Source organism: Dicentrarchus labrax, unplaced genomic scaffold (genome assembly GCF_905237075.1).
Source record: "Dicentrarchus labrax unplaced genomic scaffold, dlabrax2021, whole genome shotgun sequence".
Lineage (NCBI taxonomy): Eukaryota > Metazoa > Chordata > Actinopteri > Moronidae > Dicentrarchus > Dicentrarchus labrax.
Window position 1 is genome coordinate 14,488,939 of NW_026136719.1, and position 25,770 is coordinate 14,514,708.

Genomic DNA, 25,770 nt, shown 5'->3' on the forward strand with positions numbered 1-25,770 from the left:
GTGCACTACATATTTTATTCATACAGGAATGGCAAAATAAAGATAGCATACAGAGCAAGGCAGCACATTCCTATAACTCCATCCCTCCCCCCTACTTTCATTGACTAGTACGCCAACAAAACTGCTAGTAATGTTTTCTGATTCTTATTATGCACATCTTCTTTCTTACATTGTTGGGTATTATATTTTTAATGCGAGTGATCAATTATTGATTAATCACTAACGTCCCGTCTTTGTAAAGTAGGGTTAGGGTTATGTAATGATGTTGGCATTCTTCAGGGAAATATGGCCACTGTTCTCATAACTAATTTCCCAGATATTGTTAGAATAGCATGTTCAAGAATTTGCATTATATACATGTTCTTTAAAAGCATATGTTTTGTCTTAGGACAAAACAGAGCTTGCCACCAAGCAAACACTTGATGTTGGCCGTGTATGGCATTATCATTAGGACTGCATTGGTTCTTAAATTCCTATCAAAGGTTTGTATCGGGTAATAGCCTTGTGAAATGGGGAATTGAAAAGGGAAATGACCCAAGCAATGAAAGGCACTGCTGTTTTCTATTAATATATGATTCAACCCTTTTATATTTTCTTGTAGTATATCCTATTTTATTCCGTCTTCTCTTCTCTCACATGAAAACAGTTTGTGTTACCTCTGCGGTAGGGCTGCACTGGGTTATGGGTTAAAGCTTTAATTGGCTAAATTGCATACATATGTTGATAGCTGTTGTCTGGATGTGTGTGTGTGCGTGTGCAGGCTCAGATGCTAAAAAGTGATACCTTGTGAACACCGGAAGAACAATTCCCTCAAGGTAGTGCCTCTTTCAATTATTGCAGTTTTCATTTCGGACGAAGATGGAGAGCCAGTACGCACACACACTTGGGCACGCAGCCTCATACTAAGAGATAAACAGATGCTAATTCAAAACTGCATGCAAACTGGTTGTGTTTTGCTGCTTGGCATTTGAGTTAGGTCTAGTTAACTAGTAGTTGGGAGATGTAGTTGAGTAATAGTCTGTTGATAGAGTTTTGAGCTATGTTGCTATTTTGAGTAAATTTTGGGATGATGCCATGGATGCTTCAAGTTAATCTTTATGCCACACACTTTGGCTTAAATGGCATTTTTTAGGCTAGAATGAAGATCATAGTTGCAGTTGTAAATGGCAGTTGGAGGTAGTGTCAACTTTAGTCACTGAAACATTCTCTATTGATATGTTTAAACGATTCCTTAGTATCAGTCCTGATGAGCAGTTGACACCTTGCTCAGTAGCCCCTTGTGTGTGTGTGTGTGTGTGTGTGTGTGTGTGTGTGTGTGTGTGTGTGTGTGTGTGTGTGTGTGTGTGTGTGTGTGTGTGTGTGTGTGTGTGTGTGTGTGTGTGTGTGTGTGTGTGTGTGTGTGTGTGTTGTAAAGTGCTTTTTTGTTGTCGCTAGACCAAAAAAGGCCCGTATAAAAACAAGTCAGTTTCATAGACCAGACGATTAATCGAATTATCAAAAAAAATAATTGGTAGATGAAACGATAATGAAAATAATTTAGCTGCAGTGCTGGTAAAGGTTCACTTCTGTGTTTACTCCTTTTGGTTAAATGAGATTTATTGAATATCTAACAAGACAGATTTTCGTTAACTATTTATTGCTGGAGATTTCAGAGTCTTTAGTCTCTAGTGAAAGTGTCCTGAGGTGTCTTGAACAGCACTTGCTCAAACCACTAATTGTAGCCTTTCTGTCCAATCTGATGAGTTAATTGATTGTTCCATTATGAATGACTGTGGTATACCACAGACCCTACATGGTCAGTTATTAGTTTGTCTGCCTACCTGGTGTATTAGTTCTGCATCAGTATTTACTCCATTGAGGTTAAGGTTTGGGTTTGTTTGGCTAGCTAAAATACTGAAGACAGTTGTATGACATCAGTGTATTAGTACATTTATTTATTGCATACACATGGCAGCAAAGGGTATTCACACACCTACTTTGGAATTTAACTTTAGCCTCAGTTAAATTCATCAGGTACACTAACAGATATGGGTGGGAATCTTACAATTGGATTAGATTTTTCTTCACCTAACCAGAGTTTGCGGCAGTTTTGTTCTGATAAGCTGGTCAGCTGGTCTTGTTTTTTTGAGCCTGTGTTTGGTGTTCCACTCCAGTAATGTTGGCTTATCTATGGGTGTTTCCACAAAATACTGCACTTTCTTCATGCAAAGCTATTTAAGTTATTAATTCAAAATGCCTCTTCCATGAGCTGCACTCTGCTCTTGCAGTTGAGTTCTGCCTCTCTCTTTTTTTGGGTCTGTCAACATAATTTAATGTTTGCGAATCGATTCAGAATCATAGAAGGTAAGAATCACTGTCACAACTCCTTACATAGTTTTAGGTTGTTAATATTGTGTAATGAGTGGCCTAAAAATTAGCCCAATAAGTTAGGCTAATTGATAGCTACATGAGCTGTTGTAGTTCCCACATCTTTGCATTGGCTGTTAAAAAAAGACATGAACATAGTTCTGATCATTTTAACGTAAAGTTATTTCTGGCAATAGGATGTTGAAAAGAGTGCAGTATTGAATCCAGAGGATTCCTGCCACCTCTGAGTGAATGCAGTGGTATATCTGAGTCAAGGCAGATTGGTAATCTCCTGTTCTAGGGGATGGCACTGTAGTGTACAAGATTTGGATGCTCTTTTAATTTAACCTTTTCAGTGCTGGGCTTCAGAAACTGGAACTTGTATTCAAGTGGGATATCCATCTGCTCAGCTTGATGGAGGCATGGTCTGATTCCTGAGCTTGTCCAAGACTTTTAAGTGGCATCCACACACTTTTTTAGTTCCTGTACTGGCATGCAAATGTGTACATGCAAACACCCTGAAAAATATGCATGTACATATTATTTATTAGGAATATGTACATGTATATATTTGTATTAAGATTATGCACATGCCCTTACCACAGCCTTAGTCTGGCATCAGTTCCCTGCCCCCTCTTTAAGTAGGCACCGCCCCAGCCCTCAGCTGGCTGTGCTCTGCAGTAGCAGGCCTTTCATCCCTCCATACTTCCATCCCTCCATCCGGCCCTGCCCAGTGATTTATAATTCATCTGGGATCCTGCCTCCTCCCTCTACCCCTCTGCACCAGGACAGCATTAACATTCTGTTTGGTCCCCAGCTACACTGCACCCACGTGCGTATGTTGTGTGTGTCTGAGGAATGATTCCTGGGCCTAGCCAGTGAGGCTCCATTTGGAATGGCTGCAGTTGCAGCTGTATGTGTCCGTCCTGTTCTGGCTCTTCCTGCGTTCCTCTGTCATTGTAGAGATCAGGTTGCTTGTCTGGCTGTCTGTATGCTGCCGGTCTCTGCTGTTGGTTCTACTTCTGCTCTGTCTTCATATGTGCCAAGTCAGCTGCCGGTCCCACCTTCTGGTCCCTGTATAATAACAGAAAGCAGTGCGGCAGAATGATGTATTGGCTGTTCTATCTCAGAGGTGTCTTCACGGGTACTTCAAGTTTCTTCATAACATGTGACACATTACCACTAAGCTAAAGTAGACCAAAGCATTTACAAATTTCACACACAGATTTTACTACTCATCACCATTGCTCCAGATTAAGTTATTCCAGTGGGAGCACTAGTGCACCAGGCCAAATTTATGAACACCAAATATATGTTTTTCAAAGATAAGATACATTTTTAAAACGGAGTTGAATGTGATATTGCTTTGAAATTGAAAAAAAAATCATTTAGCTTTTAAAATCCAACTTTGCAAAAACCATTCCCATTAAACATTTACTTTGTATGAACGTAATTATTTTGTAGCTCAAGAGCATTTTCATACACTCAACTTTTTTTTTTTTTACTTATTAGGGGTGTAAAGATTTACTGATGAGTCAAAAAATGGTTTAAACATTATAAATGCAACTACACCAGATGGATCTATATGTAGCATGAACCTGTGAAAGGTACAAGGTCAAAATGAGCGTTGTTTGTGTGGATAGCTAATGTAGCATTATAGCTTATGCTAGCACATTGGATGAGTTCATTTTAACAAGCTAACATTTCAGCTAGCTGGTTTGAATAATGTTAGCTTTAGTTCATTTAGCTGTTTGTAGCTCAAGGCAACACTTGTTTACTACTTTACTATAACAATATAATTTCTAATCACATAGAACTGTATATGCAGTTCATGAAGAGCAGGTTTATCCATAATATAAAAGGGTTTGTCAGTCAGTGATAAATATAAGGAATAAGTGGTTAATAGCTAAACTTTTGTGAAACTGTTGTTGTTCTTGTCGTCGTCATCTAGCATGCTGCTTTTGGATGTTGAATGTGTTTATTGTGAATCGCTTTCAACAAATACATCTGCCAAACCATTTTCGTGATTATTAACTCATTCTTGGTGATGAGAAAATGAGCATAAGTCAAATGTTGAAAGCAGATGAAACAAAGTGGGTTAACACACAGGTTGTAAAGAAGCAGACTCGAATAGGTGTGTGCAAGTGAGACTCTGTGAAGATAAAAAAAATAAATAATATAAGTCCTCGTGCAAAACAGAATGGCCTGCTGAGAGCCCGATGATTATCCTCTAAACAGATCTTCTTTAACCGAAGTGTACAATAACAAAGAATGCCTGGTGTAAGAGATAAATAATCTATGATGAGACTGTTGTAGCCATCTGTAGGCCAGATGAAATGGCTGCCAAAAACTGTTGCCTATATGAGGTATCTGTCCCTTACATGACACTGGTGCTTTTTTAGCCTAAACTTCAATCAGAATTGCATCACAGCATACAGTCCGTCTCAAAAGTGGGATGCTTTTTAGAGCATTTTTTTTATATCAGTGTGTGTTTGTGAGACATTATAATGCTCATCTGTGGAAAGGTCATATCCACCCTCTGTGCCTCTCCTCCCTTGCCTCTCTCGCTCTGTTCATTATCCATCCAGGCTTTCTCCCTCTGCTCTGCATTTATTTTTACCTCCTCACGTAATCCTTAATTAATGTAGATCCAGTCACCGTGCCTCACATTCTACTACCATACACACTTACTTGTACACATACACACTCACTCATTCATGTTCTCTCAAGCAGTCACGCAGCACACACACATTCATCATTTATCTTCTCTGACAGTCTCTTGCAGAAGCATAATGATCTAGATCACACACACAACTTAACACGTTGCACACTTTACAATAATAGGCAGATAAGGGTGGCCTCATTGCTCAGTGAGCTAAAGCACATACCACACAACCATCACGCCCAAGGTTCAGGTCTGTGCTGGGACCCTGAATGTTTGTCATCTTCCTCATTTTCTGCCTGTAAATGACTTTTTATAGACTGAGTGAAAGTGCGATTGTTTTTACCTCTCGACTTATAGGTCTTATGGTGTGTTCCCACTAGAGGTGAATAACATTATTTGTACAAGTAGATTACATACAAAGTCAGTACAAAGACACAACTTCACGCAGGGCTACACGAATGACACGATTCAGGTGACGCAAATGACCGTCGTGAATGGCACAAACACATGAAATTTGCCCCATTCGCAATTTTGCATGAATTGAAAATATTGCACACTGAGGTCTTGCAGTGTTGTATGGGAAGGAGCAGAGAGACAGAGCTGGCCCACAGACAGCTTCTTTAGCCTGGGGAGATTCTAGAGGAATAAACACCCGTTGTCACACCGGATTCTGATCTGATCTGGAGACGTTAACCGGCAAGAGGAGATTTTTTTAAACTTTTAGGGATTAAAAAGTGGATTTATGTTCACTCTCTTCTCAACCTGTCTTCTGTTGGTTCCAAGTTATTATGAACTAAGTTAACATAGCCCTGATCGATCCAAACTCAGAACTACAAAAAACAAGCATTTTAAAAGTTATATTTGAATATTATTTTCATACCTAATCAAAATATCCCATCACTCAAAAGTAAAATGCATCAGGTTGGCATATGTCCCTCCCACCCCCAACAATAATGGATTAAGAAGTGTTTGTCTCCTTATGAAAGAAGACGGTGATTTTCCGACCAATGAGACCAAGAGCATATCGACCCACCAACCAGAAGCCACCAGTGTACATCACAAAAGACAGCGTCCCCAACATGAAGCATGGTGATGTTTCAAAGCTGAGCCTCCCTTTCAGTGTCCACTGTGAACCATAAGCACTAAACACTCAGTCTTTAATTGACGTCACCTGTGTGATCAGTGTAAGAGCCTGAATGCAAGAAGCAGCTGTGGCATTAACCCTTGGTGCTGGCTCTGATGTTTTACAATCATCTGTGTATATGAATATGATTTGGGAGTTGCATGGCCGTCTTCCTATTTTATTTGAATCTGTGTATCTTGTGTTGTCCATCTTCAGTGTATATCCATGTTTTTACTCTACTTCTGTGAAGCACATTGTGATTCTAGGTAGGTAGGTCATTTTTTCAACAGTTAGTGCAGCTCGTTTTGGATGTAGGAAGGGTTAAGATTATTCGAGATATTATTTATTCTGGCCTTGATATTTTTTTCTTTCTTTTTTTCATTAATCACTGAGTTTATTGTATGTGCTGTCTGACATGCCAAACAGCTAAGTTATATAATGTCAGATTCTCTAATTGGCACATATTAACTCTGTCACGTATCTTCTGCTTGTGCTCTTGTATTATTGTTTTAGATTTTATTTCATTAATCTGCAGTGTAAAAGTTTAATGTTGTGTGTTGTAAATAAATGTGAAACGCTACTATCTTGTTGTTCAAAACACTAATTAAATGACTTCCAACTTTACAAACCCAAATACTTGTGGATTTATCAACTCAGTGGATGATGTATAATGTTAACAGTGGTGGTTGATGTAGTGTAACTTTGTTTTGAACCTTGTATAGGTCAGAAGTGGATTAAGTATGGGAAATGTTACAACTGATCTGAGCTGTTGAGATTTGTAGGAGAAGAGGCCAGATGTTCTGTAAGCCAGTTTAGAAACACTTTTCTGAAAGACTGGAAGTTTTGCTTGTTTATTTCATTAAGGGCTAATACACAATGGTTGGTGCATTTTTGACCAGTAAATAAACTCAACAGAAGAACTTGGTTTTGAAATTAGTTTTAAAAGGCACAGACATGGCATGAAATACTGTAAATAAGAAAAGTCTGTGTGATCAAATATTTAGTACTCATGCTGGCTCTTAAAAAATTTGATCTGTACAGAACTCTTTCTGTCTTGTGATCTAAATTCAGTGAGCTGCTCAGCGTGGGTGTAGCTTAAGGGTAAGGCTGAAAGTGACTAGCCATGTAGCTGTTTCATACTTGCTGCCACACACACACACACACACACACACACACACACACAGATAACAGACTGCCAAATAATTTCTTACTGGAATCCTTACAGTATTAGGCAAGAGGAAATGGTGATGTTAAGTTGAAAATAACTAAGTATACCTTTTAAATAACCTGTTAAAGATTATACTCTGGTAACTAGGACATCTTCCAGATAAATTATTGTTATTTTGGTGCATTTTGTGCTGGGCTCTGTTTGATTATGATGCTAATCAGCCTGGGTGCATTCCCTGCATGGGAAGATGTGTTTACCAAACGTACTGTTGTTCTTTCCATCAGTCTTGCTTAGCAACCACTCAGTCAGGGGTGTTGAACATGTTAAAATAAGGTCAAGCTATACAGAGAATTGGAGCACATAATGTGGGTTCAGCTAACGTTTGAAGTGCCATATTTGTTGTTGTGTTTGTTGTAGTGGTGGTAGTGCTGCCAACTTGCATTGATAATATTGACAGCTAATTGTGCGTTAGCTGTATTAGAAACGTTTGTCAACACACAGGAGTCTGTGAATGAGTGAAAGCGCATGGTTTGGTCCGATGGTGATCCAAAGGTCAGAATGTGATTGAATCCTCATTGCTTGAGGTTGATATGCAGGGGCACTCTTCCATCAATAGGTTCCCTTTCTCTGTTCACGGCTCTTTCACTAGCTTCTCTGATAGGCCTGCATCTGTCTCATCCCTGAGTTGCTAGGCAACAGGCTTTCTGTGTGTGTGCGTGTGTGCTCACACGTTGCTGTGGCAATGTCAGGCTTTTGCCTGTGAGAGAGAAGAGAGAGATGTTGAGAATAGAGAGAAAGGCAGATGAGAGAGAAGTACTCAGAGAGGAGAGGGGGAAGAAATGAGAATGAGTCAGAGCACTGATGAAGCTGAGGGATTGGAGAGGAGAGAGCCAAAAAGCACTAGATTGTTTCTGGCCTTTCCTGCAGCCTAGCTGCGTATATATACAGGCCTGCCACTATCTTAGCGAGGTCACTGGCAAAGACGGCATGATTTACCAGACTGGCAGGCAGGCAGGCTGCAAGCACTGAGCTGTTATTGGATGGAACAGAGAGGTGTAAGGGAGAGTGAACGTGCTCAGAATAGAAAATCAGACCAAGTGATTGGATTCCTCCCCACATCTCACTCCTCTCTTGCTCTCTGGCTCTCGCTACTCCCAGAGCCTTATGGATAATAGGACCACTCCCACTCACTCACATTTCAAATATATTTAGTCATTTCCAGATGCCCTTGTGTATCACCTGCTGCTCATATCGACATTTAAGCATGAGACCTTTATTATGTAGAAAAAGAAATGAAAGATTGACATTTAATACTGTGTTGTTTAAACTTACTTGCTGAAAATGCATATGAGTTCTAGGAACAGTATATAGGCTAAACCCATATATTTTCCAAAAATAAACTTTGAGAGCTCATGTAGATCTCCACCCTGAAGAAGTACAGATAATCACTGTTCTTTATTACACTGCACACAGTAGTTCTGCTTCTTTCTTGGCTCCTTTTGTGAGCACACAGTTCTGTTCTAGCATAATGCATCTTTCCTTTTAGGGCTTGTGTATGTGTTAGCACATGTTTGTGTGTGTGTTCATGTGTCAGCCTCTTCTTTTTCTGCACAGGTTTATAATGAAGTGAATGGGCCCAGGTCAGGGACTGAGCAGCCAAGCTGGGCTCTGGTTGCCAGGATACAGCAGCCGAGCCTGGTTGGCTTTATTTGCACCCCAAACAGGCTAGCTAGTTTCTGCCTCTGCTGCTGCTTCTATAGACCATTCTCTTGCATGGCATGTCAATAGACTGCCACAGGCGCTGCAGGGTACACAGATGCACCAACTAGGGCTGGAGATGACAACATTAGACAGCATATTAATAGTAGGTCAAACTGGACATTTTCAGTTGGCATTTTCTGGCATTTCATGAATGTGAAAGAAGAAATGTTATTAATTTGTGTTGAGGAATTCAACAACAAAATGCTATTCACATCATGAATAGTAAAAAAAGATCTGTAAATAAAATATTAAAAGGATTCATCATGAATGATAATTGCTATATGAATGAAAGATATTTATTTTTATATATATATATATATATATATATATATATATATTTGCCTAGCCTAATCACAAACATGCGTCCCTTTGGCAAGGTATTGATAACTCAGTGGTTTCTGTGATGGTAAGAAATTTCTGTTTGGAAAGAGAGTGATTTGGTTATAAAGTAATTTTGCACCACTGCATAGGGGTGGGCGATATATATCGTTTGCGATAATATTGTCATTGTTGTTTTGACGATGTGCAAATTTCCATTATCGAGTATTTAAATAACTTCGCCAAAAGCATTGAAACGCACGCGGAAACTCCTCACATCCACTTAATACATGGTGCAGCAACGCTCTCTACAGCATGGCAGGATTCAGTCACACGACTAGTGGGCCTACGTGATCACATGACGTGATCACATGACCTCTCGCTAGCATCCTCCTTGCAACAGTTTAGCAACGCGTTGTGATGGTAGAGAGATAATGCAAGCACCTCCAGTCCCTGAAGCTACCGGTACTTCAGATGATTTAGTAGATAAGAACAAGAAATAGGACGCAGCAATTGATGACACTTGACCATTGAAAGCATGGTCCAGTATCCAGTGACCAATCACATGGGTGCTGTTTACACTTAGCATTAACGTGCATCTTGAGTGATCTGATCATAAGCCGTTTAGTCTTCACACCTGGAATTAGAATCCATCTCCACATGCGTCTCCAGTGACCGCTTGTGATCGGGTCTCATGTCCACGGCTCTATATGCAAATACACAGGTACATAATTTCTGGTTGTGATATAAATCATCCAGTTTCCGTTGCGCTGACTCTTCGGCCCAAAGAGAAATCAGACAGCGTGTTTTGTTTGTACTCAACACAAATACATTACTTTTGCTTATGCAGAGGATGTCAGTTGAGTAAGCTATCTTTCAATGTGGCCCAGCATACACACTGCTAAAAGAATGTGGACATTTGCAGCCCAGCCCACCTACGAATGTGGTCTGCGCAATCGGATTGCAATGCGTCCTCAATGCATCTTGGGTGCATTCGCACCTGTCCTTTTTAAAGCTGTCCTCTTGTGATCGGCTCACCCAAGACGCCTGGTAATGCCAGTTGTAAACAGGCCTTGGATAACTTAATGGGAGGTTCGAGGCAAAGATGAGTAATCCAGTTAGGGATTTAAGTCTACGATAAAATTACTTGAGGCTTAACTTGCTGCTCATCTTAATTAATTTCAATCTTGACACCGATTTTGTAAATAATGAAAGATAAACAATATGTTTTTCAGAGAGTTGTAAGGCAATGTGACCTCTCTGCCAAAGCAAAGTTGTAATTTTTTTTCCAATTTCCCTAAAACAAATAATAGTGTGCAATGGTGGGTGGTGCTAAATCAAAACAAAACAAGCTGTGTCAGTATCTGTGGCCTTCACATGATTGGCACTATATGCTTGCAGCCTTTGGTTTAAGGGACTTGAAAGACCTAGGTCTAAACAGAACACTGTTACGTGCAGAATGTGAAAACGTTACTCCCAACAACATTTGCCTTTGAATGCCCCTGAAAATGCATTTAAACAAGTCTGTGTTTTTAGCTGTTAGCGTTAGCCATAAACTAGTGCCAGGAAAATCTTGCTGCAACATCAGATGTGTTGGATGCTTAGTTGAAGCAGTGTTTTAGTGTATCTTTTGATTTTCCCATTTCAACTATCTTTGTGGCAATGCAGATTGCTGTTCATTTTCCCTCCTGACATATTTGTTTAGTTGAGAGACGGGGGCACTTGCAGTGTTAAAAATGGTGTCTTAGTCACTGTCATTGTCAATCTTCTAGAAAACACACACTCAAACAGTGTTGTATGAATACCTCATTTCAGTTGCAGCCTCCTCACAGATATTGACTGTGTTGCTGCATCAGGGGTGATGACTTTCAAAGGGAGTAAACTCTTATCTCAGAAAAGGATAAACTTAACTGGTATGTGGAGAATTTGTCCTGTTAAACATTTGCATCACCCATTTATGTTACTGTGTGTAAGTCGTAGCATATCTGTTCTCCAACACCGAGGTATCAGTTGACTGACTGCCAGGGAGTGTGCTGCTGATTTGTATCTCATTGTGCAATAGGCAACAGGGTTTGTGCACACAACACACACAAACACGACACAGACAGAGAGCAACATGCCCATCCCTGCATGGTACTGCTGTGTTGCTCAGCTGTCAGTGTGGAAAATGTGAGGTGTGTTTCTTTTTGTACAATGAGAGTCATGAGTTAGGAGTGGCATGGCGTTGGAGCGAACAACTGCTTTTCATCTCTGCACCTTTGCTTCAATCACAGCTGTGTGTGTGTTTACATCTTTGTGTTCTCCCGGTGCTGTATTTTGTTTCCCCTATATATAATCAAGATTGCACGTTGTAGGAAAATTGCTTGCAATGCTAGAAATTGGTCCATAAGCCTGTTTGATCTCACGTCGTAGTTTTATACGTTTTTTAATGCAGCAGAAGTCTGTAACTAAATTAGCATTTTAATTGATTTTCATGAAGACACACAAGATCTTATATTGTAGACAATCACATCTTAATGAATATAGCATGTATATATGCATCCCATTATAAAAATCATGTTGCAATTATTTTGAGAGAGTGTGATATGGTTCACAATTAGTCGGAATGAGGAATGATATACATTTTTTGGGGACCTTTACCAAGCAAACATGTTTTCTTAAAATCTGGAGAACAACGTTTATAGGCCAGGGTATCTCTGCAGCACTACAGTACTCAATTTTAATGCTGTTGATGTTTTGACACATTTACCTTTATCAAATAATTGCAGCATGGCTCGGCCATTTTGCGATTTCAATAATTTTGCGATTAATTGTGCAGCCCTACATCTGTAAATCACTACCGAGCTAGAGTGGCCTGAACACGAAATATTCTACCAAAACTGTTTTAACTAGAGAATCAATATTTGTTATTAATCAAATTGCCAGTGCTCATTTCTTTAGACACAGGCAAGATGTTGATTTAGATTTTGTAGATTTTCAAATCAGTACACACATTAAGTTTCAAAGCCAGCCTTAATGTTATGTTTCCCAATTCAATGAAGCTGTTACTATAACAACCTGATGTAAGTGTACTTGTGGTGTGTGTCAGTGCATCTGTGAGTGTGCACACAGTATGCTGCAATATGCTGAAGTGTTGGCCTCTATCTGACCGCAGAGGGAGTGGCTCAGAGGATAGAGAGGATACTAGAGGATGAGGAGAGAAAAGAATGGGGGGCATAGCAAGAAAGGTGTGTGTGTGTTTACGCAAGTGAGAGAGAAGGGATGGATAGTAGTTCTGGCAGGTCTTGTCCTTCATTTGGAAGAGATTGCTTCCCTGGCTCACCTATCACCACTTCTTTCTGCAGTCATCGTCTCCATGGCCAAGTCTAACTTGGCTGACGTCATGTATAAAACATTAAAACTCAACAGTGCTGCTTTTTTCCCTTGCGTTAGAGCGTGAGTAATATCAGGAGATGCAATGGCCAGAAGACAATAGTCAATATGTTGTTCATAGCTTAAACCTGACTTCCATGTTTGAATATTTAACTAAAGCTGTATTAATTTCTCTCTTAAGTTAATATCTTTATTGATATTTTACATCTACATTTTATATCTACAAATCATATCTTGTAGGTAATCTGTTAATGTATTTTATTCAATAAAAATCTCTCCAAGTGTGTAAAGTACTACAACTTACACACAATACAATGCAAGAGTTATTTTGTTTTTTAATACGGTGGCTGTTAAGACACAGGATGCTGTTGTCACTGTGGTTGGCAAGCCAGACAGCCATGTTTGGTTTCATTATACATTACCTTATAAAGTATTAAAAAATAATTTGGTAGACTAAAATTCCGTTACAATTCACAAAACTAACTTTGGTTTATAAATTGATATACCAGCCTGATCTGCTACATTCATAGTCTAAAGCATGGTGTCCACTCTGCTCCTCTTTTAGGGCTTCCAGCCTGAGACTTTTTTCTAAGTCACCCACTGTTGTTTTATTCTAACTACACTGCACAAACTGGTATGCAGTGGTTTCAGTTTAGATTCCCAGGGCAACTAGACGACCTTCAGAGTCAAGCCCTGAATAAGAACTAATGATCACATGCAGCGCTGATTGACTGCATAACAAAGCATGTAATATTATTTTCTATTGCAGAGAAACTTTTAAGTGTTATTTTTGTCAAAATTGGTCCCACCCTTATGTACACACAAATACATATAAGACATTGATCAACTGTTGTAATACAAAACAAACAAAACTTCTTTGAGTAAAACACACTCACACTGTTAGCAGATGTTATGTGTCTTTTGATTGGGATGGAATTACAAACAAAATAAGGTCTGTGGTCATGAACACGGTTTCCTCTCCCTGTGTGTGCCTTTGTGTGACTGCTAGCTTGCAAACATCATTTTCCTGTATTTCACATGTCAGCGAAATACTCTGTTGCTGTAACCGCCCATCATAGTAGTCCCAAAATAGTGCAGGGATTATTGTTCTAGAAGCCCAGCTGACCCAGTTTGAGGTGTGTGTGTGTGTGTGTGTGTGTGTGTGTGTGTGTGTGTGTGTGTGTGTGTGTGTGTGTGTGTGTGTGGCTGCAAGGTTTGTTTATTTCTGCAAGTAGTCGACCTTCCTGCCACTTTGTTTGGTGTGGTGAGAGGTGGGATTTTAGGGGAGGTTGGTGCGAGTGTCTAGCAGTAGCAAACAGGGAGTAACAACATGCCATAGGAGAGAGGAAAGGGTTTGTGGTTTGCTGTTTCTCTCATGTGTCTCTTTCCATACACCAGTAAAAGAGGAGCAGTACATCCTCTGTAGCTGTGTGCCTCTCTGGTTGGCTGGTTGGCTGTCTTGACTTGACTGACTTGACTGGAGGGATATAAATAGCAGTCTTTGAATAGGATAACTGCAGAGGGAAGGAAAGGAAGGTGGGGGCAGGGGAGGGTAGATGGAAGTGGCGCCAGAGAAGATAGGAGTGCCAGTGTCTCAGAGTAGGGAAAAAAATGATGCAGCCATGGTCTCATCTGTTCACTCACTCAGTCAGTCAGTCACAAGGATGATCATACTTGGACGCACTCGGAAGAAAAAGTGCATTATGAAGGAGAGAACTGACGGATTGAATGTATGATTAATTCATGGCCCTGTGAAGCAGAAGGCCTCTCTTCATGAAGGAAGGCAGAGGATAGTAATGCACATGCCTTTGCTGGGTACTTGCATACAGGTCAAAGTCAACAGAGAACACAGTGCACATTTAACTGAACATAACTCTCTCTTCTGCAAGTTCATGATTAAAATGTTGTTTTTGTTGTTGTTGTTTTAAGAAAGCTATGTTCCATCTTCTTAACTGGTAGGATGCCATGAATTAGGATAGGTTAAAGCCCATAATTACAAAGCGCGGCTAGCTATGATGGTAAATAGCTGTTTGAGTTTTTGTTGAGACGTGCCAGTCACGTTCCTGAAGACATTCCTCAGCTGTTCCCAGCTCTCTCAGTATCCCACAACATTGAGGTTATGGAATACCTTACATGGTCTGTCCTATTGTCATTCCTAAATCCCAGTATATGACTGCTTTAGCTGTAGTGTGTTTAGTATGAATAGTGTGCCTCTGTTGTTTAAAGAGACTGTCGTTTATCTTGCTTTAAAATTAGCAGAGATTACCAAGCATGTTTGAAGGTATTTGGGCAGACCCAGCTTCCTCTTTGGGTTCAGCCTGCAGAACAGATAAGCTTTTTGCCTGCCACAGCTGCAACCTGGCCTGCTGTCCTCCTTCTCAACTGCTCTTCCTCCAGAGCAGGGGTGTATTGGTTGAAAATAGAGTGCTTGATGTACCGCTAATGGCTGCATTGTCTGGCAGTGTGTAAATGTGTTTTCAAAGAAACGTAGTGGCCAGTTGCTAACTTCCCCCACCCTCTCTTTCTGTTTGTTCCAGACGGTTGATGACGATGCAATGGCAGCGTGAATGAAGCTTGGCGTGGCGAGAGCTGAACGATGCCCAAAGGTGGGGGTTCTAAAACCCCCCAGCTGGACCACTTCCCACTCAACACTGACATGGTGGAAAAGCAGGGTGGGAAGAAGGTAAGACTAAAAAACCTACACTGTGGCCAATAACCAAATGTTTGTGTACAGCATATGATCCAAGTTTCTGTTGCTCTCTGTCCATGAAATCACTACATCTGATCAACTATACTATTATAAAACCTTCAAAGGCCTTATAGGCAGTAAGGGGATGTTAGCCAGAGGGCCTGGGACCATACCTACAACAGAAAGTATAACAACAATAAGAAGATAAACTGATTGATTGATTATTACTTACTTACTTTACAGGGGTTGTTTCATTAGATTGATAATGATGCGATGTATGTACCAGTGACTGACGATTCCTCATAAACTAAGTGTGGTTACTGCAGTTGTTATTTCACAATTTCACCAGGACCCCCTAAAGCACATTTACACAATTGACTATTGCATAACAGATTGTTTAATACCGATGGCAGCCAAGAATGCAGTGCTTGTGTCCTTGAAATACTCTGAGGCACCTTTTGGTATAAGACAGCCTTGTTGGCCTGTTAAAACAAATTCTGTCTTGAAATGCAGGCTGTGAAGGTAGCATACCCTTAATTTGACACAGGTACCATCATGTTGTTTGCAGCGGAACAAAGTGTTGGGCGCAGCTTGATGATGTCATGGTGTGTGCCAACTGTTAAGCTACCGGCAGCAGCACCAAGAGGCGAAGAGAGGAGAGGTACAGCTTATGCAGGCATGGATTTACAGCCCTCTGCAAAGGATTGCATCAGACTCTGGCATGGAGGGAGGGAGGGAATGAAGTGCACAGGGGTGGGTGGAAAACGGAGAGAGACGAAAAGAGCAGGCATTGCTAGGAGACCATCAAACAGGGTGTCTTATGAAGGCAGATCTGAGGAAAGTCTCTATTTGTCAAAGCTTTTTTGAAATTTAATTCAGAAAAAACAACCCACTCTAACTTGGAGATGAGCTTTGCTGATTTGACCATTTTGGACCAATGCAATTCAGCTCCGCTTTTACTGTACGTTCTCTTAACTAAATTACCCCTTGCATCTCGGTTACATCTCTTAAATGTAATATAGCTTTTGCACATGCCCAGATGTGTGCATCGTGCTTTTGCACAAATTGTGTTTCCTTGTAAAAGTCTTTGTGTAGCTGAGCTGAGACGCAGACAGAGAGAGGAAGGGAGAGAGAGATCAGCTAACTGTAGCTGACACTGTTTGTCTCTACTGTACCATGACATCATAGTCTTATGACTGGGGCAGGGCAGGGGGAGGAGTTCAAAGAGTCGACACATAATGGAAAACCTGCCCTGAGGATAAGAGAGAGAGATGAGTAGGGGACAGAAGGTAGGGCAGAGAAATTAAGTGAAATAAAGTGAGCGTGTGTACATTGCATCCGACCTGCTCCTGCATTTCCATTATGACATTTTAAACCTTTTGTACATCAAGCATATGGATTAAAAACTTCTTCCCCTTACACCAAAATACACACTTTGTATTCTACAAGCACAGTCATTACCTGAAATATTCAGGTACATATAGTCTGCATAGTATGCAGCAGAACTGCACATGACAAATAATGTAGTGATAAAGGTCACAATATTTTCACATATCAATATTTTCTAATAGATAAATAGATAATTGTTCATACATTTTCACAATCTGAAATGTTTTTTACTACAGTTACTGCAACCAGTTATGTGGTCTTAAGACAACATACATTTTGCAGTTTAAAAAAAAAAGTGCATCATATGTTTTCTAATTCCTGTGGTGGAGGGAAAACAAAACAAAGCCACTGCTGCTTTGGTGATAGAGACCCTTTAAATGTGCAGGTCTGGGTGAGTGGAGTTGCTATTGTAAAGTGAACTGACTCCATGCTACTTCAGTTTGTACCATACCTGCTTGCTCTGAATGTATTTACACTCATTAAGAGCTTCAGTTGTTCCTAACAAGTCCTGGCAGGTTTTTTTTAATGCTGCCATAGTGTATACAAAGTATGGATTTTCTTTTTTTAAATTAATTTATTATTTTATTTTAGATTTGGCCCCAGATCCAGACCGTGTACCTTACCATTGGGTATCTGCCAAGACGGTCTTCTCTTATTCTAAAGAGTTTTTATTTATACAGCTGTCCACTGCACAATTAAGATAATGGTTTACATTAAAATTAGTAAAGCATTTTATATATGTTTGACATGAATAGAATAGAATTAAGTGTTGCTTTGACTATTTCCTCTAATGTTGTGTAGCGTCCTACAGTGTTTGGTTTATATGTTTTTTAACTCTTGGGCTCTGCTTGCTTTTTTCAGTGATGATCATTCATTGAATCTTTAAAAAATAATGAACAATTGCTAATGAAAGCTTCGTAGTATTTGCTATTTAAGAGTAACCCTAAAACTATTCATTATAAACAATGCCAGACACACTACTTTTTGCCGCGTCTTTTCAGTTCTAACTGTTGTAAAGCTGTTGGCCAGGATAAGCAAGTCACTATCAGATCCCAATACAACAAAGAACCAAACTGAACACATAAGTATTTACATCTGTTGATAGCAGATACACTTGGGCTTATGATTGTTTCCAGCAGCTGTAGACCACAGAGCCGAGCCGGCGTCAGCTTAGCCTCCTCTCCCTGCGCCTGGCTCTTTGTGCTGTGGCTGGGGAGCCAGGAATCTAGAAGGAAACTCCATGGAAAAGTTTTGCTCTGCAGAGCCCATACTGTTTAAAAGAGTCAGGGCAGAGAATGGCACCAAGTACAGGAGGAGGCTGAAGGATCCACAGCTAGCTCATACATGTCTGTCTGTATTGGCCTATGTCTTTTTTTAACTTCTCATACTTTCGGTTCACAAAAAAGTAGACATTTAGATTACGCTGTCATTTATTTATTCTGATAAAAGCTGTGTCACCTCGCTTTAAACCATGTCACTTAAAGTGATGTTCTTGTTCTGATTTGTCTTTTTTTTTTTTTTTTACAGGATAAAGTGTTGTCAAACAAGACTCCCAAATTGGATCGCAGTGATGGGGTCAAAGAGATGAAAGAAAAGGCCCCTAAAAGGAAGCTGCCCTTCACTGCTGGAGCTAATGGAGACCAGAAAGATTCTGACTCAGGTTAGAGAATATTGGAATGCATTTACTAATGTTTTGTAATCTCCTCCTCCACGTGACTGTGAAGTGAGAGTCAAGAGGAACAAGATTCATGTCATCACATCCTCTCAAGCTTGCAGGAAGTACTTAGGCGTGATCTGTGAACGGGGGGATGGGCTTGGTGTAGTGAATGGGCTTCCAGTTCTAGCTTCAACAGAGCTGTGTGTCTGTGGCAGGAATTTGTTCCAAGAATCTCAGTCTGAAAGGAGAGGAGGACCACACAAAATCATGATCCAATTAAGTGGGAATTTGTATACCGTATAGGCCTGACCGGGTCTGGCTTTGGTAAGGTCCAGCTTTGTGTTTTCCTTAATTAGGGAGAGAGGGAAGGACTACTGCTCATGCTTGTTTGACTTTGGGCTTTAAGGGTTCAGGATTTAGTTTGTTGATAATGGTCCAACTCAGAGGCTTTGGTAACAGCCTTCATCATCAGTGCTGGCTGAGTTCGCTACATTGGTTTATGTTATGTGACTACTCTCGAAAAAGGAGTGGAAGGTTAGAAGTGTGTGTGTTGCAACTGATGACAATTGTGGTTTGAGGTGTGAAGATTGGACATGTATTTTGTAGATGTGGGGTTGTGTGTAATTGCTGTGTAGCTCAAGGTAATTACAAATAAGTGGAATGTTTTGATAGATTGAAAATCTCTAAATTGTTTCCTCATTACTCCTTTGATTGACACTTTTAAATTAATCTCTGTTTTGTTTGTGTATGTGACATTGCCTTTTGCATACTTACATTTATGTTGCAACATTATTTAGTGTAGTGTTTCTTCAGGGAATAATGTACGTTTGTTGTACATTATTTTATTTTCATTAGTTGGTTTCATATTATTTACCTGTTGGCTTTCTTAGGCTGCTTCTCTAAGAAAGCGGTTACCCTCAACCCCCCTCTGTAAGAGGGAGGTGTGAACTCTCATATCAGGGACAATGGCTGGACAGTCTGTCTATTAGTATGCTAATAGATTGATCTCTTATTGGCTTGGGCTATATGGTCTTTCAGCACTTAACTCTCAACCTCTCTGCAACATATTATGAACAGAGCTGTTTCTGAATTGGCTTTTGTAGAAGCCTGAAAGATTGCAGATCTCATGCCATTGCACAATTCTCACAGTTTATACAATCACGTTGCTATCATCTGTGTGTCATCTTAGTACTCAAAGTTTATATAGATGTATTGCATCACATTGGACTATTTTTTTGTTGTCTTATGTTGGGTAAGCTAATAGTTTCATCAGGGTTAGAGAAGTGTATTTACTCTGTATCTATTTCTGTGGTTAGTCAGGATTTATTTGTCTGCATGCCTTTCTCAATTGTATATTGACTTGTTTCTGCATATCTGTTTTTATTGTCTGACTTTGTTGTTTGGCCTTTCAAGTTCTGACCCTGCTGGGTCAGTGTCTAGGCCCTCTGCAAAATTTTACACCTCTGACACATCACACTCCCCACCCCCCACTCAACCCCACCCCACTACCAACAATTAATTCCTCTGCAGCGTAATGGAAAAAACCTTGTGGTTTGGTATCGTATACCAGAATATTCTATAGCCTTGTCCATGGCTACAGCTATGTAAACTCTAAGAAAAACATTGATATTTATTTGGTCTTTTGTAGTAAGGACATTCATTATTACAGTTAAAATTAACATAAAAGGAAAATAATGTGCTATAGTATAGTAATAATGCTTAAGTCTGCTGAAAAGTAATAATAATGTAATGTTTTATAAAAGTAGCTGGTTTTGTGTTTATGTGCTAATATTATATATTAGGTCAATGATTGCTTTGCAGTAACAAGCAGGCAAAAAAATTATTTTAAATTTAAAATAATTTAATCTAGTGATTGTCTTGGTTTAAGAGTTTGCATGCATTATTTTAAGACACCACATGTAGATTCTCTACAATGTAGCTTTTAAATTATATCCGACCTTCTGATGAATACCAACTTTATCTGACACATCTAATGCTGCTTTCCATTTGTCTCGTGAACTCGGAACCCGAGTTGTTCTGCCGCGAGAACGTGGCGTCATTGCCTGGCTTGTACCACTTATAGCGTTCCAGTTGTCTTTGGGCATTACGAGTCGGAAAGAAGTGCAGCAGCTGTCTTGTTATTGATTGTGGCTCATCTAAACAAGCTCAATGTGAAATAATAATACGTTTTTCTACAGAAACACTAACATTTCAAGTAATTCCGTTATTGCAAGTCTTGTATTTCAATAATATTTTGCCATTTTCGCTTATTTCAATTTCAACAAGTGCTGTGGCGTTTTTCTCGAGCCACCAGGGGCAGTGGCAGGCTAGTGTTATTGTTAGCTACATTAGCCTATTTAGCAAACCAGCTCGAAAACAAAACTTTACTTGTATTGCACGCACAGCAACACCGTGCAATGCTTAAATTGGTGTCCGGACTAAAACAGCAATGTAAACAAGTGTGTAGGAGCATTTAAAATAGACATTAAAACGACCAACATAGTACAAATACAAAGAAAATACATCTTAATATGGGCGCTGCCATCTTTGTTTTGCGGGTCGTACGTGCCCCCCCGTCCAGCTCGGGGTACCCTGAGGCACCCCGAGTGGGACGGCTGAAATTCCGACCAAAAGGGGGTGTGTCTCGGTGAAATCACGCGAGATAGCTGCGAGATTTACACTTTCCAACTCGGGTTCCGAGTTCACGAGACAAATGGAAAGCAGCATAACTCTAGCCGGAGCCTGGGCTGACTTAAAATGTATTTCACAGCACTGCCCATTCTATAATGGCAGACAAGGTTTACCAGTAAAGTTGATGTTGCTTATACGCATTGCTATCAACTCAGATTCCAATTAGCATGCACATTTAAGTTGTCTACATAGTGTTTACAATAAATATAATAAAGAGGAGGGGCAGTCATATGTACTTGCTGTATGCCTGTGGACAGCACACTGCAGATCATTCAAGTTGAAGTTAATCAAAGCCCTCCAAACTTCAGTGCTCATCCCTCCCTTTGCAGAATCGCCAAGCCTCCCTTGACCTCCTCCTGAGGAGCGCTAGACAGCAGCATTCCTCCTTCCTGAAGTCATCCTTCTTCCGCTCTTCTCTCCCCTCTTCCTCCTCACCACCATTATCCACAGCAGCAGCAGCAGTCAGACTTCAGGGATAGATTGGTAGAACAATCTTATCAGATTAAGACTACTCCCACACTAACAATGATAATTCCTTAAATGCTGTTTATATGTGAAAACAACTAGTGTTTTCAGGTTGTTTCTGTGAAGAGCTCCATCCTCACTGAAGCACCAAAACAATAAACAACAGTCATTTCTTCCTACACCTCATCTTCTTTTTGTTGCCAAACAACTAAATTGTGAAATACAGCCATCATCACAGCCCAATGACTTCATTCTGTCATGTCATGCTGTCTCTGATCACTTCAACTGTGTTTGACTGCAGCCAAACAAACAATTCTATTGTTGTTGACATATTTTATATATTTGATACTTAAATTTACGAGATTTGAGTCTCTTAAATGCAATGATCTGCTGTTTTTCTCTATTTTAGATGATAAAGGTTTGTGTCTTGGACTGTAAGTTGGACAGGCCATTTTAATGAGGTTATTTGGGGCAATTAATATTTTTTATTTTTTGTTTGCAAACGATTGTGTCAACTAATCAGTCATTGCAGCACTAATATTTCCATGTCAGACAGTGATTTAATTGTGGCTAATAAGCTCTCACTGTTACACAAGGTGAAAATTAATTTCTGCATTGCTGAACGGAGACAGTCAATTATTTATATTATGCATGCACCATTGTCTGACAGCACAAACTTAGCTATACTACCATTCAAAATGAGCAATCACAGAAACTGTCTGTCTGAGTCACTGACACATCACCTTACCAAGTCTGAGCAGGCCGTCATCATGCTTTTTTAAAATACTTGAATACTGAAGAATTGTTTTTGGGTGTTAAAATGCCCACTTACAATGTACAGAAGGTTTAACTTATTGGGCAAACTAATTTAGCTGGCTTTGCATGATCTAAGTCAGTGGCTTTTTTGTGTCTTTGGATTTGCAGCTTGCCATTATATGCTCAAACTGAGTCACTTTGTCCTTATTTGCAGCCTTCTTCATTGTAATTGCAATAATGCCTTTGCCATTGGGTCAGTAGTACAGCCTAGTAATGATGGCCAGTTTGTGAACATTTAAGGAAGGTGTGAGCTGAGCCATGTAGTGTGGGTTGCAAAAGGAGACAGTGGTTTGCACAGATCTTACACAGCCTACACATCTTTCCCCCTGGCATGTTACTACACAGAGATTTGTTTTTTGGTCTCACTCACTCACTGAATAAAACCAGTGCACAGAAGCCGTAGACTCACTTCAAAATTGATTAAAGCATTGTGTAACAAATGTGCCAGTTGGACAGAGAGGACAGACAGAGCATTGTACACCCCACTATGTTCATACTGTATATTTAAGTTTCTCTTGCTCAATACAAAGCATTGAGAAAACATCCTGTTGGCCACTTCCTGCTTCTTCTCCCTTCACTTCCTGTTTATGCAATTCTTATTAGTCCCTAAGCAGAACATTGTTTCACTCTAACCTGCTTTGGTCAAACATACCTGGTCAGACTGGTTAGAGTGGTTCTTCTTGTCATGGAGTCTGTTGGCTAACTGAACCAGACAGTCTTTTTGTTTTGGCGTTGGCGAACACTGTATTATTGTCTGCCTGCCATATCAAAATCTGCCTCTATTATAACAAGACATTTATGTTTGATGGGGTCCCCTCCCCTGGCTCAGGTAGGCAGTCTATTCATGGGTGACTATCCCTAGCTAGCCTGCTTTTCTTTTTTTATTCTCCTTTTATCTTATCTTGTTAATCAAGTTTCAAGCAGCAAGGAGAGTAAGGTTTCAACCCTGTCTGTAAGCTGAGTAATATCATTTTACCAAGACACATAAAAGCCCTAGAAGTGTTCCTTAAATAGACATCCAATAAAAATACACACTATGGAAACAGGCACACTATGTTGTCTAATTGTTTGTTCTTTGTGTAATTCAATAATCCATATTTGTGTATTTTTGTCACAAGTGATGCTAAATAATTGTAGGCCTACAGTCCCGTTTAATCTTTTACCATTTGAGCCGTAGCTTTCCTTAAGTTCTCAGGGTAATAAACCAAACAAAAACCATATGAAAGCAAAATCATAACCATGCCTTTATTAACATGTGGAACACATTTTGTGTGTAGCTGTGTCTGATTTTCCCACAACATCCTGTCAAATTAAATTCACACGCATGTACAAAAGTTGTCACATTCAAAGTGTGATCATACCTGCGCCCCCATCTGCATATAGATGTGCTACCTGGAGTCTGATCCATGTCAGAGATGAGGACTCCAGTTGCTGCCACTGATGATGAATCTTGTGTTAGAGACTTTGACCTTGTATGTCGTTTAGTAGCAGTGTGTAGTGTGCATCAGGGTAATAACTGTCTTCCTCGTTCCCAGTCTTGTAAACTAAGCCTGGAAAAGCTAGCATAGCACTTTCTCTGTTCTGCTCCTCAAAAAAAAACATGTTTGGGCTGCTTCTGTGGTTCCTGCTGTTAAAGTCCTAGCAGAAGGAATGTGTCTAAATGGCAAATGCTTTGGAGAACGTGAGAGTGTATCAAAGAGGGGTGGGGGCACATTAGCTCTAAGTGTTCGCAGATGTTAGTGAAAGTTCATCAGCTCTGTGCTTGAGACTGGAAAAATCTTTTCCTGGAAAGCCTGTAGCCACCGGAAGCGTGAGCCGCCATGCTTCCTTCTTGCCTTGTTTACTTGTGTGTTTGTGGCCTTGAGCAATGCAGCAAGTCTTGGAATGAGAAAAGTCCCAAAGAAATCCAGCTCAGACACATCTACTGCTCTGCTGGTGTTTCTGTATCCGCACATTTCAATTTACTGTTTCCATTCCCCTCTTTATGGTAGCGGTCTGTATTGCTGCTAGCATTTTCTTGCTGTGGGAGTCGTTCCCCCTCAGTGATGAAGTGTTACAGTTGTGTAGATTTTACCCTCCGTAAGGGTCATCAGATGGTATGTTGCCACTGAAAATAATTGCTGGGTGTGTCTTTGTGGAGCAGCTGCTTTTGTCCAGTAGTACCGTGTCTCCAGTAGGCCTGGCAGGCAGGCAGGCATGTGGTGACCTTGGCAAGGCTACGTTGAACTGAAATGTAAACCAACTATTTCGTAATAACTGTGCTTCTGCCAAGTCACACCCTATTTCATCTCTTCTCAATTCGGGCTCATTGGCTTGGAGACGGACAGACATAAGCACTCTGCTTGTTGGCCCCTCCCTTCCTCAGGGGCAGCTGGGTAATAACATGAAAGTCACTCCCTCCTACCACCAAACCTCTCACATACTGGGCTACATATATAGTACGTAGTATGTGTGCAAGTACGTTTTGTTTTTTACAGAGGTTTATTTAGATGATAGTCATGGAAACTGGCTGACTTTCTGCAGTGGGATATTCTAAACGAGAGGGAAAACTAATGCAATAATGAGAACGCTATTTGCTAAATCATTATGAATTGAATACTTTTTGCTTTATTGTCTTTTTGGTCTGAGAAAGTAAGCAGTCAGTCAGACACCCTTAAGGACACTAATTGTAAAGTGCTTTTTTTATTATTATCTAAAGGATATATAGAGAGGGGGGAAAAACATTTAAAATTAGTCCTACTGTTGTAATATGTTCAATGTGCTTTTGTCATAATGGTAAAACATTTTTGTATTAAAGAAAAGGAGTGAAGGTCTTTGTTTATGACAAATTAAAGAGAAGTTTTGTTATGTTTTTATGGAAACTATTGAATAATGTGGCACAAAAGACGATGACTAATAATGACAAATTTAAGTGCTTATACTTTTTTAGTAGTCATAAGAGAGAGAGAGAGAGAGAGAGGATAATACATTTACCCAATGAATGATTTCACAATAATATTGAATGTCTTTTATTGGCATTACTAATAAAACCCTCCCCTTCCACATGGTTTAGATAATTGGATTTGTTTGTTTGTATGGCTTTTACTTTACAGTAATGTTGTAGCCTTAGTTTTAATCTTTGCATTATTTGTTATTTGTCTGCCTGGTCTTTTTATTTTTTTCACATTGACATTTATTATTTATTTTTCTTAATTTTATTATTTTCTTTTTTTCTATGTTTTACTTTACTATTTACTATTACTATTATTTTGCACTTTATTTATGGGTGTGCATGAACGAAAATGTAGTTATTTGCATGCATACATACATA

At 39.8% G+C, this 25,770-nt stretch overlaps 1 protein-coding gene across 2 annotated transcripts in view; it reads left to right on the top strand.

Moving 5' to 3' along the window:
• The window catches only part of ankrd11 (ankyrin repeat domain 11), a 98,450-nt gene that overhangs the window by 57,570 nt on the left and 15,110 nt on the right, over positions 1–25,770 (top strand). For both annotated transcript variants that reach the window (XM_051378241.1, XM_051378242.1), the window contains exons 3-4: positions 15,291–15,436; positions 18,359–18,491. In XM_051378241.1, the coding sequence (XP_051234201.1) occupies positions 15,350–15,436; positions 18,359–18,491 (220 nt within the window). In that variant the 5' untranslated portion in view covers positions 15,291–15,349. The remainder of the gene's footprint in view (positions 1–15,290; positions 15,437–18,358; positions 18,492–25,770) is intronic.